Genomic DNA, 14,620 nt, shown 5'->3' on the forward strand with positions numbered 1-14,620 from the left:
TAAGCATACAAAGAACACAAAATTTCCAACAGGGTGAGGTTGGTCTCTAGCCAGCTTTCATCCTATGACAGAACAGTTACATGGGTCAGAGATGCCTGCTTAGCCCATTTACCCATGTCGCAGCCCAGGGGGCAGGGGAACACACTTGGAACAGAATAAACCAGGGAAATATCAGGAAACGGAATGGCCAGTGACATCTGCTGGCCAAACAGGGAGATTACAGATTGAACAGGTCAAGACAGGGACCAATCCTGATACAATACAATTCACTTATTTTATTTAGATGAACATCACATATATAACTTAACTTTCTGAGTTGCAACAATGGTAATTTTCAAGTACAGTTTATTCTTGTTTTTAAGGCAGCAGGTGAATTTTTGTTTCTAAGTTTAACAAACCTGAAATGTTTTACGGTGCATTTTTGCCTCCAGAACTACTTCAAGGGTGAACAAGTTGTGCATTTAGAGAAGACTGTTTGTACACTGTTGTTGTACTGAGCTGTAACTTTTTTCACTTCCTGTTCCTTAAACAAGTTTGGACATTCTTCTGTAACCTTTATTAATAATAAAGTGTTTTCAGCCAGATAAATGACATTTACTAGATGATTTTGTTCATCACATTATTGTCGGTAAATTGTAGACACTAGTATGTGAAAATTCCAGGAATGTGGGTGTTTCATTAATGTTTGGCACTAACAATATCACCACATTGCTTAGATCAGTTGTCTTGGCTAATGCAGTAAGTGTAAGTAAATGTTGAACAGTAAGTGCACTTCTTGACCCTGTCTGTGTGCTGTATGTATTTAGTTACAGCCACATGATTTGCTGTGTGGAGGAAGGGACTGTTTGCATTAGCAAGCAGGTGAGCTTAATAAACTGGCCAGTGAGTGTATATCTAGAGAAACAACCAGTAGCAGAGCAGTTTACTGTTCATTTTTATCTATGCCCCTCCATGTGAAAGTAATTTTCCAGGCTTGCAAACTGTAATGTTTTCCATTGATTTTCACTTGTGAGTAAGTTTTAATTCCATTTAGTAATTATATCCCCAGATTCTTCTGGCAGATGGCTGTAAAGAGCTGGCCGCTTGTCCTTCACAGTGCGTAAAGCACACACTAAAAGGCACCCTGGAAAATGATAGCTGATTCTCTGGTCAGTGCATAATAATGTATTAACATTGTACAACGTTGCAAGTCCTTTGCAAAGTATGATATACATTGTTATATTAACATAAAATGTTTGACATAATTAAGGTTAATAAGATTAATCAATTCCTATGTCGTATTAAGTAAGATGAAGTCTTTCCCCACTATTAACTAAGTCCAGTTAATTACAGATACAGATTTATCTCCTTGTTGCTCAACAGACATTTCAGATTAACACAGAAGTAATCTGCCAAATCCACCCCACTGGCCACTCTCTTTAATCCAGATAAATCGTGCTTAGATTTAAAAGGCAGCCATCCAGTGGCTGGCGGGTCCATCTAGGTCCAGTGTTTCCTGGGTAGGTGCCCCTCTCACCTCCTACTGCTATCAAGTATGGGCAACAGTAAAAGCAGTGCTCTGTCCAAGGAACTCCTGGAGGAACTCAAGCTGAACACCAAGTACAGCGAGGTGGAGCTGTGTGCTTGGTACCAGACCTTCTTGAAGGAGTGCCCAAGTGGCAGGATCAGCAGGGAGCAGTTTGAGAGCATCTACGCCAGCTTTTTTCCCGACGCCGACCCAAAAGCTTATGCACAGCATGTCTTTAGGAGCTTTGACTCCAACAGTGACGGTACCCTGGATTTCAAAGAATACATGGTGGCACTGCATCTGACGTCATCAGGGCAGACTATGCAGAAGCTGGAGTGGGCGTTTTCCCTGTATGACGTTGATAGGAATGGCATCGTAAGCAAAAACGAAATCCAGGAAATTGTGACGGTAAGTATAAAAATGTCAAAATATCATTGTGTTTTGCATTTAAATGTTTTACTGGAGAATGAATTCTTCATCCAGTACTGTGTTTTACAAACTTAAATATCAGATAAACGGGATGTGCATTTTTGGTAGATGACAGATATGGATATTGTTTTCGTTATAATTTAAATTTTTAAAAAGTTTTAAAATATATGTTGTTTTCGAAAGTCAATATTCAATATGATATCTGAAGAAGATAAAAAGAACCTTCCAGATGAAGAAAATACACCAGAAAAAAGAGCAGATAAGATATGGGATTTATTTGGAAAAAAAGAAAATGGTAAGTTGCTTTTCATCATATTAAAACACCTCTGGACTTACCAACTTCCTCCCACAGTCTAAGAACATTAAGCACTGACATCTCTAAATTTCCTAGCATGTGTGATTGTGTGTGCGAGTCTGACTGTACTGTGCTATCTTGTTATTCCATCCACTTTGTCTAATATTCTTCCCGGTTCACAGAAATCCTTTATTGGAGAAGCGGAAGGGAAGTTGGACGGGAAATGTTGTACATTCATAGAATTAAGCAATGGTCAAATTGAAGTTAACAATTATTAAATAATAGGAAGTCACGTGATATGAATTTTGTGTCCACTTTGTCTTCCCAGATAAAATATCCGAAGGTGAGTTTATTCAGGGAGTCTTGGACAATAAAGAAATTCTAAGGCTGATCCAGTTTGACAAACCACAGAAAGTCCAAGAGAGGCTAAAGGAGAAGAAGCAATAGTTTCTGGAGACATTCTTTTAAGTGCATCGATGTTTTTACTATGGTTTATATTTGGACTGTTTGCATACTTTACTGATCTGTTCATCATCATACTTCTTAGATTAATTACTTAATAATCCCCAACTCTATGGAGTCTCTGATCTTATTAATAAACATTCTGCCACTCTTACAAGCTTACACTCATGTTTTGTAGTGCTGTTCGATGCTTTTTTGAATTTCGGCTGTCATTGCTTTTAAGTACTAGACCTGCTGTTCCCCTTCAGTTATATACTTTCTACTATCCAAGCAACTAAAACAATGAATACACTATTCAAAAACATGACATGGTATGAAAAAAATAATCAGTGATTAGTGATCAACACCAGTCCGCAACACTATAAGGTTCGGCAAAAGGCTGCATAAAAGACTCTCTCAATATGTTCCAATTTCTAGAATTTCCCCCTAAACAATAAGTACCCCACAAGAAAGGTCAGCTGTGATTTACATGTCACTGCAACCTTATATAGCACTGTTTTGCAGGTTTAGACTGAGTGGAAATTTAAAACCATGCAGCTGATGCAGTCTGGTGAGCAGTAGTATTGGCATTGCTAATCAGCATTAGCAGACATGACAAAACTCTTCTTCTAAAAAGCAGACGCAAGTCGCAGAACAAAACGATAAAAAAACGTTATAGTAAAAGAGTATTTAATTTAATTTAATTTTAACTGTATTATTATGTTATATTTTTTTCTTGCCTGTGTTGTAAGATGAATGATGTGTGATAGGTACCTGTAACGTGTGTCTATGGATGAGGACTCTGCACTGCAAACCAAATCTGCCTACATGTACAAATAAAGTAATCTGACCTGACATGACATCAGAAATCAAATTTCATTTCAATAAGTTGTCTTATCTCCAAGAAGTTAAAATGTACCTTTCTTTTTAATTTCAAATAATATTTTAAAATAGAAGTTGGTTTACTTTTTTATGAGGATACATTTAAGCCTCAGCGTCAATATGTAAAAGCCTTCACACATGCAAAGTTCTGTACTTATTCCAGACTTTGTATATAAAAGTACAATTCTAATGATGTAATGAACTTTGTAATTAGAATGAGTTTATTTCCCTGCACAGCTGGACCCCTACTGGAATGACTAAACATTTACTCAAGAGAAATCATTGCTTTCTGATAAAATCTCCATTTCCATTGTGTTCAGTGCCATTTATGACCTCATTCCAGCTGTAGTATTGGTAAAAAAAAATATTGAATCTACTGCTTTTTAAGATTAAATGTGCCTTGGCATCTTTAATGTCTATTTGGACTAACCCACGTTTTTCTCGTCCAATCTAAATGTTTCCCAGAAAGGATTTTTTCTTACCTTCACAGACATGAAATAGGATTTAATTGTCTAACAAGAATAAATCCAACACAAAGCAATTTCTTAGAAATGTGGCTAAACATCACACTGAACATGTATACATTATGATACATAAAATATAATGTGTATGACACATCACATTTATTTTGCAGGAGTCCACTAAACACAGTAAATAATAACTGCAATACATATTCTTCTATAGAATGCTTTATGGATTTTGTATTCTAATGGTAATCCAAAATATAAGAATGTTTAAACATAACTGAGACAGGAATGTGCAGTAAATTAACTATAAAGTATGTCCAATAAAAAGCATTTTATAAACCCAATACATTGGTTTTCCCTGGGGAGATCTTTGTTTTCTTTATCGTTCTTTATGCAGTTCATTCTGATAAAGATTTAGAGTCATAATATACCATTGAAAATAGTCACTTTGAAGAATGTCAATGGGTTATCTTTATGTATATGACTAGTCCATCAGTTAGCAGGAAAGCATACAGTACCGTATAAACACCATTACATAAAGCTTTTGAACCTCGTCTGATGATGAAATGTAAAATGGTTGAACATACGCTGTTTATGTTTACTGCGCCATATGTGGTAGCTGAAGAGACTGATCCAAATCAATGTATCAAGAATTTTTGCCAGAAGACATCTTTGGAGGTTTGCAGATTTCAGGCTGTTAAGAATTGACTTTTATTTACACTTGACTTTGTGAGACATAAGTAATAATATTATGAATTGCAAAAATTTTCAATAATTTACATCTGAATCATGAGACGGAAGAGCTGAGAAAATCTTGCCACTAGGTAATCTTACAAAAAAATGACCAAAATGGATGTTGTACATTGGAAGGCCTGCTGCTACAGGCCTGGCTGTTAGAACATACTTTCCTCCAGTACCTCCTCCATCGTATCTCCTAGTGTCATCTCACCCTCGCTGCTGGATAGGCTTCGGCGGGTATTGAATTTTGGCCTGTTAGGCTGACATAGCTGGGAAGGCAACCCAGCCTGGCCTATCAGCCATAGTTGTTGAACATTAGAAGGAGCGCTGATGTCCTGTACACAATTGCACTGGTCGGGGCAGTCGGCTGGCCTTCTTCTTGAGCACTTCCACATGTGTATACCCTGGAAACAGCTTTGCGCATCATAGTGGTTGGCAAACAGAAAAAGCTGCCAGCGTTTCTTGATCTCTGCCTGGACCTGGACACCAATAACCAAAAAAGGTTGATCCAGACACTGCAACACGGCAACAAATGGTTTAATATTATTCCAACGTAGTCTCTCCTCTAATTTAACATGATATAAAAAGACTGAGGAATTTTAAGGAATACAAAATCAAGAGTCTTACCTCTCCATTAGCAAAACAGTATAATATAGCAACAAGAAGGCCCTAAAAAGGAATCATTATTCAGGGACATATAGGTGATATTACTACATTTATTACAGCAATAGTAAAAATCTTCAGCTTCTTAAGAATAAATTATCTATTAAATTCAGCAATCTTGCAATTTTGTTCCCACCTGAGACAAAATACGGTACAATAAGCAGAGTAAGGCACACTAAATTAAAGGTGTTTAGAAGATACCGATTATCTCACCTGGAAGGAGCTCAAAGTCAAATTGATAAAGTTTCGCACATAGAGTGCTCCGTCCTCCATGTATTCATCTATAAAAAACGTGAACACCACCTCGTGGATTCCCAGCAGTGGAATAAGCACCAGTGTCGCTCTGGCTAAACTGTCCAGAAAGCAAATCATTAGCTATGTGCATGAACCGCATGCCGACATATTGATTCTGCAGTATCACTGGAGTAGCTTACCTGTATCTGTAGTCAGCGAATTTCACCTGGTCTGCCTTTAGCTTTGACAGCAGTAGTTTCATAATTTTTATAAATATGTAAAAAATGACCTGCAGTGAAAACATTTTTGTTGTGTGAATGTACATACATATAATATATATATATATATATATATATATATATATATATATATATATATATAAATATGTGTGTGTGTGTGTGTGTGTAGAAAGGGTCAATTAAATCTTTCAGTAAATCAGTGTATACATTCACTGAACTCACCACCACTGATAAAGTTATGGGTCCTCTTATTATCCACCAGATCCACATGTTGTTATTGGGCCAGCATCTTAAAACAAAAGCAGTAATCTGTTTCATTTGATGTATTTACAAAAATCTGTTGACAAATAATTGTCAACCCCATCATGATTCTAACCAGAATAAGTGGTTAGCAGACGGATCCGCAGTTGTCGAACTTATCAGCACTTGAACAGAATTCTTAAGAAAACACTAAGAACCAGACCCCAAAGTAAATGAAGATCAGATGGACTGGTAATTTTAGTCTACTCATTATCTTCTTTAGACTTTTTTTAAGATATGAATGAGACTCAATGCACTCACTTACGAAAGTTTATTTTCGAAGAGACTTACGCTTGATTTTCATACAAAACTTTTGTTACGGTCCAGGGCACCACAAATGCAAAAGGAGTTCCTAAAAATAGATAGATAGATGGATGGATGGATTGATTCATTCATTCATTCATTCATTCATTCATTCATTCATTTACATGATTATTACATGGTGTAACACACTTGATCCAACATAGGATCCAAGTCAAAATCCAGGAAAAATTCTGCAGGTAATCAGGGAAATATGATGTTCATTTGCAACAAATTTTCACCAGAACTACACCGATTTCACATATATACAGTAGCGACTTCAGAGCTTTAACATGATCACAAAACGGACAGCTTTAAACCATGCACTTGTGAAACCTACCCCAGCCAATGAGAAGGTATCGTTTTAACAACCGTCTCTTGGTGAGTACCGCAGTGAACAATAACCTATGGAGAAATATCGCTTCCACTAAGAGCCAGAAGTAGTTTCCACCCACAAAGTAATGCATTGACACTTGACTAGCCTTACAGACAACAGAGATCTGGAAAGAACAATACATAATACCCATATTACTTCATCATAAATGACCACAACACAAAATTGTATGTTGCTTTAGCAATTAATTAAACTAAAATTACTTAATTAAATACATGATTTCCACAATAGCAATATAAATGAGAAAATGATATATCCCACAATACCACTGAGCTGGTATATTCCTTCCATCCTGTGTCATCAGTGGGTAGGTTAGTAAACTTAACTTGAAAAATTATTTCCTTGATCATAACTGCTGCAGCTCGAAATATGAAGGACATAAAGAGATTCATATGGATGTAGTTTCTTGTGCAGTGAAGTTTCCTGTTAAAAAAATCATATTTCAAATGACATCTGGTTATAGTCTGTCTGTGGCTGCTTGATATCAATTATTTGCTCACATAAGTGTTCATATTATCACAATTTATGACTAATACTCCTTGTATTAGTCATAAAATATCATAATGTCGTGTTACTACCCCAAAGAGTGTTTTAATGTTATTATGCATTTAGAAAACTATGAAATCCCATAGCCCAAAATCTAGGTTACCTCAGCAATCCCATAATAAAAACAGCCAGGGTCAGTGAGGACAGAGAAAGTGAGTATCCAACCATGTAGATGACACGCAATACTGTTTGAAGGTGCATATAATCTTCCTGAGAGAGATAACAAAGGTCAGTACTAATCACACAAGGATTCTGCTTACAAAGCTGGCAGGATAGGAAAAGGTCCTGCCTGTGAGTACACGAGTTACCTGTGGTTTGAAGTAATGTGGGTCGATACATTCTGATTGGTCCCTCCACACGTCTGTGGAGTTTTCCAATGTGCGCCAGGTCCCGCTGGAGGTGCACTGCCTGTACACCCTCGCCAGGTTACCTGAGCATAGAGATACCCGTCAGCTTGCGTCAGACTACATCTGCTCCGACACTGCTGATCAAGTCTTCCAAAATGACATTAGCTCCACCCATGCAGTTTTACAAGTAAATCGTACATAATCATGGTGGGTCCTGACACTACCAGGCTGTCTTTGCCCCTCCAACACCTCTACATACACATTAAGTTTATAGTTCTCCATAGTATTTATTTAGTACAATGTTGATTGTTGTGTCAATTATGTATGTTATTTATGCCTTTATGGAGGATGCTAGCAAATTTGTATTTGTGTGTTTGTGTAAGCCACTTGCACAATGACAAATAAAAATCCTTATAATAAAGCTGGATTGTTCCATCTATGAAATCACACCAGAAGACAACCCCAATAAAGTCTGCAGGGGAAATCACAGCCGTAAGAATAGGGCGGGATTGTGTGGGCTGGGCTTTATAGTTTTGCTGGGACCAGCAGCAAATGATCTGCTCTTAGCCAGAAAGGCCGAGAAGTGTTCTTCAGTGAGGCCAGGTAAACACAATCTATGACTGTGTGGTAGGTGAACACCCTCAAGTTTCCCCGCTGTGTCACCAGACACAGAATAGGGCTTATGGTTAACATTAAAACTATATTCAGTGACTGAAATATCCATACTAAATATATATTGAGACGGTATTAAATAATACAAAAGAATTATGAATTAAAATAGATTGCTGTAATTTATGTACTGTGATTAGTCAGGCACTACAGTGGCAATCGCATTGTACACTTTCCTAACCTTCTGCAAATCAAATCAATCATCTGCTCTTCTGTGTTATGGGGATGTGATGGTAGTGTCTCGCACTGTTGATAGAACATGTTTTCCTGGAGGTTTGCATGTGTGTAATAATTTACTTATTCTTTTACGCTGTGGATAAAATGATGTTGACTATTCCTGGTATATAATTAACAAAGGAAACTTGTTTATCTTGGCCGCAGGAAATTAGAATTCAAATTAAATGAGTACTAAATGGAGTCTTATGTCACTATGATTTTCATTGGTTAAATGCAAGATGAATTTACAGCTTGGGACAAAGAGAGGTTCTATGTAAGTTTTATGCATCTAGAATCATTCTCTCAATCAAGGTTTGACAACCAGCAATGCCGCTTTCTATTCTGAAGAAAAATAGGATGGTAAAATAAATGAGATATAACATCAAAGTCCTTTTCTTCTCCACCTTTGCAATAACCTTCAAAGATTAAATTTGTTACTCCTCTAATAGCAGTGATGTTCAGTAGCAGAAGCAAATCCAAAAAGATTCATATTTATGAAAAGGCAATGTTTTTATTTAGACTTCTAGACTTTTCCATTTTTATACTGATACTATAAATTGATAACAGTATCATTAACATCAAGAATAGCATGCATGAGTATTTTGATTTTCGAATGAATGCAATTATGCTGTTTAGGATTTATGCTTCAGTTTTACCTTCTTTAATCCACGGCAGATATGAAGGACATGGTACAGATACATTCCCAACCAGAGAGTGTGGCCAACAGACAAAATGATCAAAGGATCCATTGCAATAAACTCCTGTAAAGGAAAATATTTTTTGATAGACACAACAGACACAAGACTAAGCAATCCTTATGTACAACAAGGGTGCTGCTAGTGATGTTGGGCCCCTTGTAAGTATATTATATGGGGCCTCCAACCCAGACCAATTTAATTATGTTTCAAATTCCTTTAGGTGCCTGTCACTCAGGGGCCCTTGGAATTGTCCTTACACCCCCCCCCCCCTTATGGAACCTTTGTGTAGAGCACTTTACTACTCCTCAATTTCGCCACAAACAAAGTGATGTTTTGGGCACTCACCAGTTCTTGAGATTTGGCTGGATGCTAAGGTCCTGGTGCAATTTTCCCAATACTCCGTTCGTTTATAAATGGTGTCTTCTAGTATCGAACCCATTACCTTTTAAGTGCATAGAAGAAAACAGCAGGTGTTTTTTTATTAACAATCAAGAACTTTCTAAGCCATCTTTTATGAAAACTACTCACCCATATCAAAATTTTAACGGCAGTGTTTATAATCATTTATCCACAAGATGGCAGTGTTTAAATAACAAGCCAGATGGGAAAAGCATTGCATGCCACCAATGTAGATCAGTATAAACCCTTTTCTAAGGTGAGGATGCTACTCAGTAATTGTTACATTTTGTATCATTAAAGAATTCACGGATGTATGATGAATTCCTGACGTTTCGATTCTGTAGCTTTCTGCATTATTCTGCCTCTAATACTAAGATTCAACACAAGAGCTTGTTTAAAAATTATCAGTCCTTAATGCTGACATTTTAATGTGGTTTTGGACTTGGCATATACTCTGCAGTTTAATCCTAGCTTTGTGGACTCAAAATAAAAATGTACCTGATTTAAGGTTTGTAACATACAGCATATGTGTACATATATTACTGTGAAAAACAGATATGGTGATAGAAAGTGTAATCTAAACCCTAGATACTCAATTGCAGCTTGTACAATTTAATCCAGACTGATAGTCGTCGTCGCCCCCCCCCCCCCCCCCCCCCCACATCTAGCTGGTAGGCATTCTGCTGGACACCCAAACAATTCATTAAATGTATTTCTGGTTATGGATCTGGGACAGTAGACTTTGGATTTGTGTCGCTGAAGGAGTTTGTAAAAATAGTTGAGTACCCCCCCTCAAGACCTAGTGCAGCACACTGAAAAAGTGAATGCCCTTTTTGGCTAAAATATGTGTTTTGTTTGTTTGTTTGTTTGTTTTATGTTGTTCTAAATGTAGCTAATCCAAAAGTAACTACTTAGAATCTGCATATTGTGCTTAGTGTGACCAAACCAATGCCAGTCTAATAATACATATTCCACATGAGTCTCCATTTGCCCAGCTTTGCACATCGTCATATAATGTAATATAATATAATGAATAACTTTCTACCATATGTAGAACAAAAAAGTGTAATCCAAACAAATGGTCCCAGGAGACCTGAAACAGCTGAACAATAGGTGGTGGATGGACTGGGGGGGGGGGGCACCAAAACAAAGATCAAGGGAACATATGAGAGAAAGCGAGGGAAAGGTGTGGAAGAATGAAATTTATGTCTTTGGCTGGTATAGTGATTGTGTTTATTTATGGCACCATAGCAAGTCAAGCACACTAAAAACACAGTAGCTTAAAACGTGTCATTTCTTATTAATAATTATATATTTTTTAACACTATATAATATATTGCCCTGTATACTGTAAGATGAAAACTGCTAGCTGTCAAGGTTGCTGCTCTTGTATGTGCAGTACCCGATGAATGAGACAACTACATAAAACTAAAAATGCAATAGTCACTTATTAGATGGGTTCTAGCTTGGCGGATTTGCTTAGCAACTACTACCACATGGGTTTGTGTATGAAAAAGGCAGAGACACACTTCATACATCACATGTCTGGATTCTGTGCATTGTGGACAGTGCCTTTCTACAAAGTGTTACACTTGATTTAATATATTTTAAGGTGCAGCCTCTCTAAGGATTCGCATTTCCTAATATCCAGGACTGTCTTATCCGCCAAATCAAAAAGTGAAGAACATTGTTTTTTCTTCATGCTAGAATTCAATAACCATGATTACTTTACTGGAATGATTATGTTGCATAAAATCATGCCCCCCTTAAAGGATTTTGTGTCACCGCATGAGAGCAAGGCTTAAACACTGCCATTTCCAGCATACTGGCCTGTTCTAGCAACACATGCTCATCTAAATATTCTCCCAAAAAACATTCTGAATTATTCCATCCATAAGGTAGCATCAGACGACCAGGTTTTGCTATTCCATTGCCAATGGTGATTCAGTTAGAGTCAGAACATTGGATAAGGTTGGACTGAGAGCAAGGAGCCATCCAGGATTATGTACAAAATCTCAAGTCTTGCAAAATCACACTCCCAATTTTCCCTGCTATGCTTGGATTCATTCAAGGACTTGAAAAACTCATTTTTTAACCTCTGTGCAGCTGCTTCTGAATGTGAATATTACTGCACTCCTCTACGATGCAGTGCAACGCTTGAGGAAGCACAGAGGATACTTATGTTTGTTTTCCTGCCACGCTACCACATGGGTCCATTTTTTAAGATCCCTTAGTCCCCTCTTTGACAGCAAACATTAACTATACTTGAGAGTGGGAATAAACATTACAAAAACCAGATTCCAGAGCCCTGGGGAGAAAACGTGCCTGACGATTCAGTATTAAGAGCTCTGAGAAAAGACTAGTGGAAAGAGGTTAGTGCAAGGAGGATGCAAAGTTACAGATAAAAAAAAATCTAAATTAAGGCTTAAATAATGCCCATGAAAAATGAACAGAAAACCCATTTTTAAATTCAATGTCCTTAACACTACTTCTGTAGAACTGATGTAAAAATACTCCATAGAATTACATTACTGTCTTCTATTAATGATTAGAGGTTATAACAACAGCCTGATGAGAATGGAAAATGATTATACAGTACCTAACTGATTTAATTTACAAGAAAAGAAACGCGATCTGGATATGAAAAGGGAGTTAAACAAGCAGAAAGTGCAGGGATCCCACAGAATCTGTTATCATTTAGTGTGCGTTTGCTACAGGTACTACAGCATATGTAAAGTCACGTTTTCCTCAAAAATAGCAGTGTGACTCCACACTTCTAACACTTTCAAGGCAATAATACACTTTACATGCAAAGATAATTTAAATCCAAAATGCAGGTCCTTTAACCCTTCAAAATTCCCTAAATAAAGTACACTCTAAATGATTTTTGTCCTGCTGAAGTGGGGTAGGTGTCAATGGGACATGCTCCTAGTTCCACTAAATCAATGAAATAACATACATCTTATAAATCAGACAATAACGAGAAATAAATATATATAACTATGCCACATCTTTTCAATATGCCATTACTGTTAAGAGGATCATTTAGTACTGCAAATACATTGTACAGTAGCAGTATATCAAAGGAAATAGATTCTAAATGCTTTTGAATGACATAACCACCATATACAAAATTGGAATCCATGTGGTGCCAATTATATTTTTTGTTATTTCCATATTTTTTCCTATTAAAAATAAACAAATATATAAACAAAAGGTAAACAACAATGAAACAGAGCGACCCTAATCAAATCTTTCTGGAATTTCTTCATTTTATAGGGTAATAAAAATGTTTATATACATGCAGTCTTTGTATATACACACCTTTATATAATAAACTAATACTGCAAGGTAAACACTAAGTGCAAAAATTATATGTATGGTGCTCTGCTCTATTGGCCATGCATAATTTAAATAAGCACTTTTGTCCTATTTAGAACAGCCCAAAAATCCATAGATGCAGAAAGAAACTCAGGACTATCTCAGCATATATAACATTGCATATCATTTCATCTATCTGAAATCCAAACACATATTGGTCCAATCTGAATCTGTTTACCATGTATTGTACACATATTATGTTTTTATAATAATTGCAGCTTTTATTTACCACTATAACACTTTTCAAATTTTCCTTATATATCCATTACTTATTTGTAATTCTTACATGATCTTCTCCAGCACTGCCTAATTACAAAAGATCAAATAATAGGTAAACACCACAAAGAATACAGCAAAATGTTAAACTTTGATCATGGTATTATACAGTTGTTATGCAGTGTTACAGTTTCATTCTCAGATGATAGTGAACCTCATGGTTCATGAGCGAAGAAGCATTTTAAGTATGATGGTTAATCAATAGTCAGCAATATCAGGGAAATGCCGGCTCTTACCTGCAGGTAAGGCAGCAGCAGGAGGACAGCGAGCAGTAGCGTATTTTCTGGTGCCTGCCTCCCATGCTGCGGTGGCAGAGTAGCCATGGTACTCTGTTTACACACAAACCACTCTCAGAACACTTAATGCTCTCGTGCTACATCCATGCTGGGGCCACCCGCCGCCTTTGGCCATTCTCGATTCCCAGGACTTATACTGAATGCAACGCGGCAGATTAAAATTAGGCAGAATAGCTCTGACGTAAAATGTGAGAGGCAGAAAAAAAAAAGTCACTGCAACTGCTATTGTATCATAAAGGTGCGCCCCGCGGTTAAGATAAAACATCCGGACACCTCTGGAACGTGCTCTCAAGTGCCACGACAACATCTGACAGCCTGTGCTGCCTAAGTCACAAGCAGTTCCCCTCCTAGTGCTGTGTAGCCAATCAAGACAAGATGGGAGTCCTACGTTAGAATATGGTAACCATGCAGTCAAAAGGGGGTAAAAGGAGCTTGAAATAATAACGATAGAAATGTTATAATACAAAGTCAGCGTTGCTCGAAAAAACAAAACATATAAGGCATATGTTTTAATCTAAAGCGAGCTAAAAAACCAAACTACTGACCTGTCAGAAAAGCTGAAGTCTGTGCTATGGACTGGTGTCTTTTATTTTCTAATACCGCATTTATTCAGATTCGCCTCCCGTAGCTCCAAATATTGGCCTCTTGACTCTTGTCTTTCGGAAGGCCTTATTTACATATACTGTAATGGCTAAAAAAGAATGAATGTGAATTGAACATATGTGTTATATCCTGTTCTGTTGTCTGTTGCTTATCCCCATATTGCATGTATTTATTATGTTTTCTTACTCCTATATATTTCAAGCTGTCTTGTCTTGCACTGTCTTGTTTTGTATTTCTGTCCCCCTCCTCGACCCCCCCCGCACCTGTGCCCTTCCCCGCACCTGTAGCATAAGAATTTCA

At 37.1% G+C, this 14,620-nt stretch overlaps 2 protein-coding genes across 3 annotated transcripts; one reads left to right on the plus strand and one right to left on the minus strand.

The window, feature by feature from the left end:
- Positions 1 to 1,392: 1,392 nt before the first annotated feature.
- rcvrnb (recoverin b) lies at positions 1,393 to 3,077 on the plus strand. The gene is made up of 3 exons (XM_023837238.2): positions 1,393 to 1,915; positions 2,120 to 2,231; positions 2,560 to 3,077. The coding sequence occupies exons 1-3, from the start codon at positions 1,535 to 1,537 to the stop codon at positions 2,676 to 2,678; spliced, it is 612 nt and encodes a 203-aa protein (XP_023693006.2). The 5' UTR covers positions 1,393 to 1,534; the 3' UTR covers positions 2,679 to 3,077.
- Positions 3,055 to 14,054, minus strand: glp2r (glucagon-like peptide 2 receptor). 2 transcript variants are annotated; one of them, XM_023837237.2, is made up of 13 exons: positions 13,658 to 14,054; positions 9,711 to 9,807; positions 9,324 to 9,428; positions 7,744 to 7,865; positions 7,539 to 7,645; positions 7,156 to 7,312; positions 6,836 to 6,995; positions 6,487 to 6,547; positions 6,118 to 6,184; positions 5,857 to 5,945; positions 5,636 to 5,774; positions 5,387 to 5,428; positions 3,055 to 5,238 (listed from the first exon to the last, which is right to left on the minus strand). In XM_023837237.2, the coding sequence occupies exons 1-13, from the start codon at positions 13,742 to 13,744 to the stop codon at positions 4,915 to 4,917; spliced, it is 1,557 nt and encodes a 518-aa protein (XP_023693005.1). In that variant the 5' UTR covers positions 13,745 to 14,054; the 3' UTR covers positions 3,055 to 4,914. The 2 variants fall into 2 exon arrangements, with proteins under 2 accessions (XP_023693005.1, XP_023693004.1); XM_023837236.2 differs by having other exon boundaries at positions 3,055 to 5,274.
- Between the last annotated feature and the right edge of the window lie 566 nt (positions 14,055 to 14,620).

Source organism: Paramormyrops kingsleyae, chromosome 5 (assembly GCF_048594095.1).
Source record: "Paramormyrops kingsleyae isolate MSU_618 chromosome 5, PKINGS_0.4, whole genome shotgun sequence".
Taxonomy (NCBI): Eukaryota; Metazoa; Chordata; class Actinopteri; order Osteoglossiformes; family Mormyridae; genus Paramormyrops; species Paramormyrops kingsleyae.

What these genes read in the sequence shown, in the direction of transcription:
- rcvrnb (XM_023837238.2), top strand. Translation starts at nt 1,535, where the DNA reads ATGGGCAACAGTAAAAGCAGTGCTCTGTCCAAGGAACTCCTGGAGGAA. An exon ending in AAATCCAGGAAATTGTGACG is followed by an intron (nt 1,916 to 2,119) that starts GTAAGTATAAAA and finishes TGTTTTCGAAAG; the next exon opens with TCAATATTCAATATGATATC. An exon ending in ATTTGGAAAAAAAGAAAATG is followed by an intron (nt 2,232 to 2,559) that starts GTAAGTTGCTTT and finishes TTGTCTTCCCAG; the next exon opens with ATAAAATATCCGAAGGTGAG.
- glp2r (XM_023837236.2), bottom strand. Translation starts at nt 13,744, where the DNA reads ATGGCTACTCTGCCACCGCAGCATGGGAGGCAGGCACCAGAAAATACG. An exon ending in TGCTGCTGCCTTACCTGCAG is followed by an intron (nt 9,808 to 13,657) that starts GTAAGAGCCGGC and finishes TGCACTTAAAAG; the next exon opens with GTAATGGGTTCGATACTAGA. An exon ending in GTTTTGTATGAAAATCAAGC is followed by an intron (nt 6,185 to 6,486) that starts GTAAGTCTCTTC and finishes TTTTGTTTTAAG; the next exon opens with ATGCTGGCCCAATAACAACA.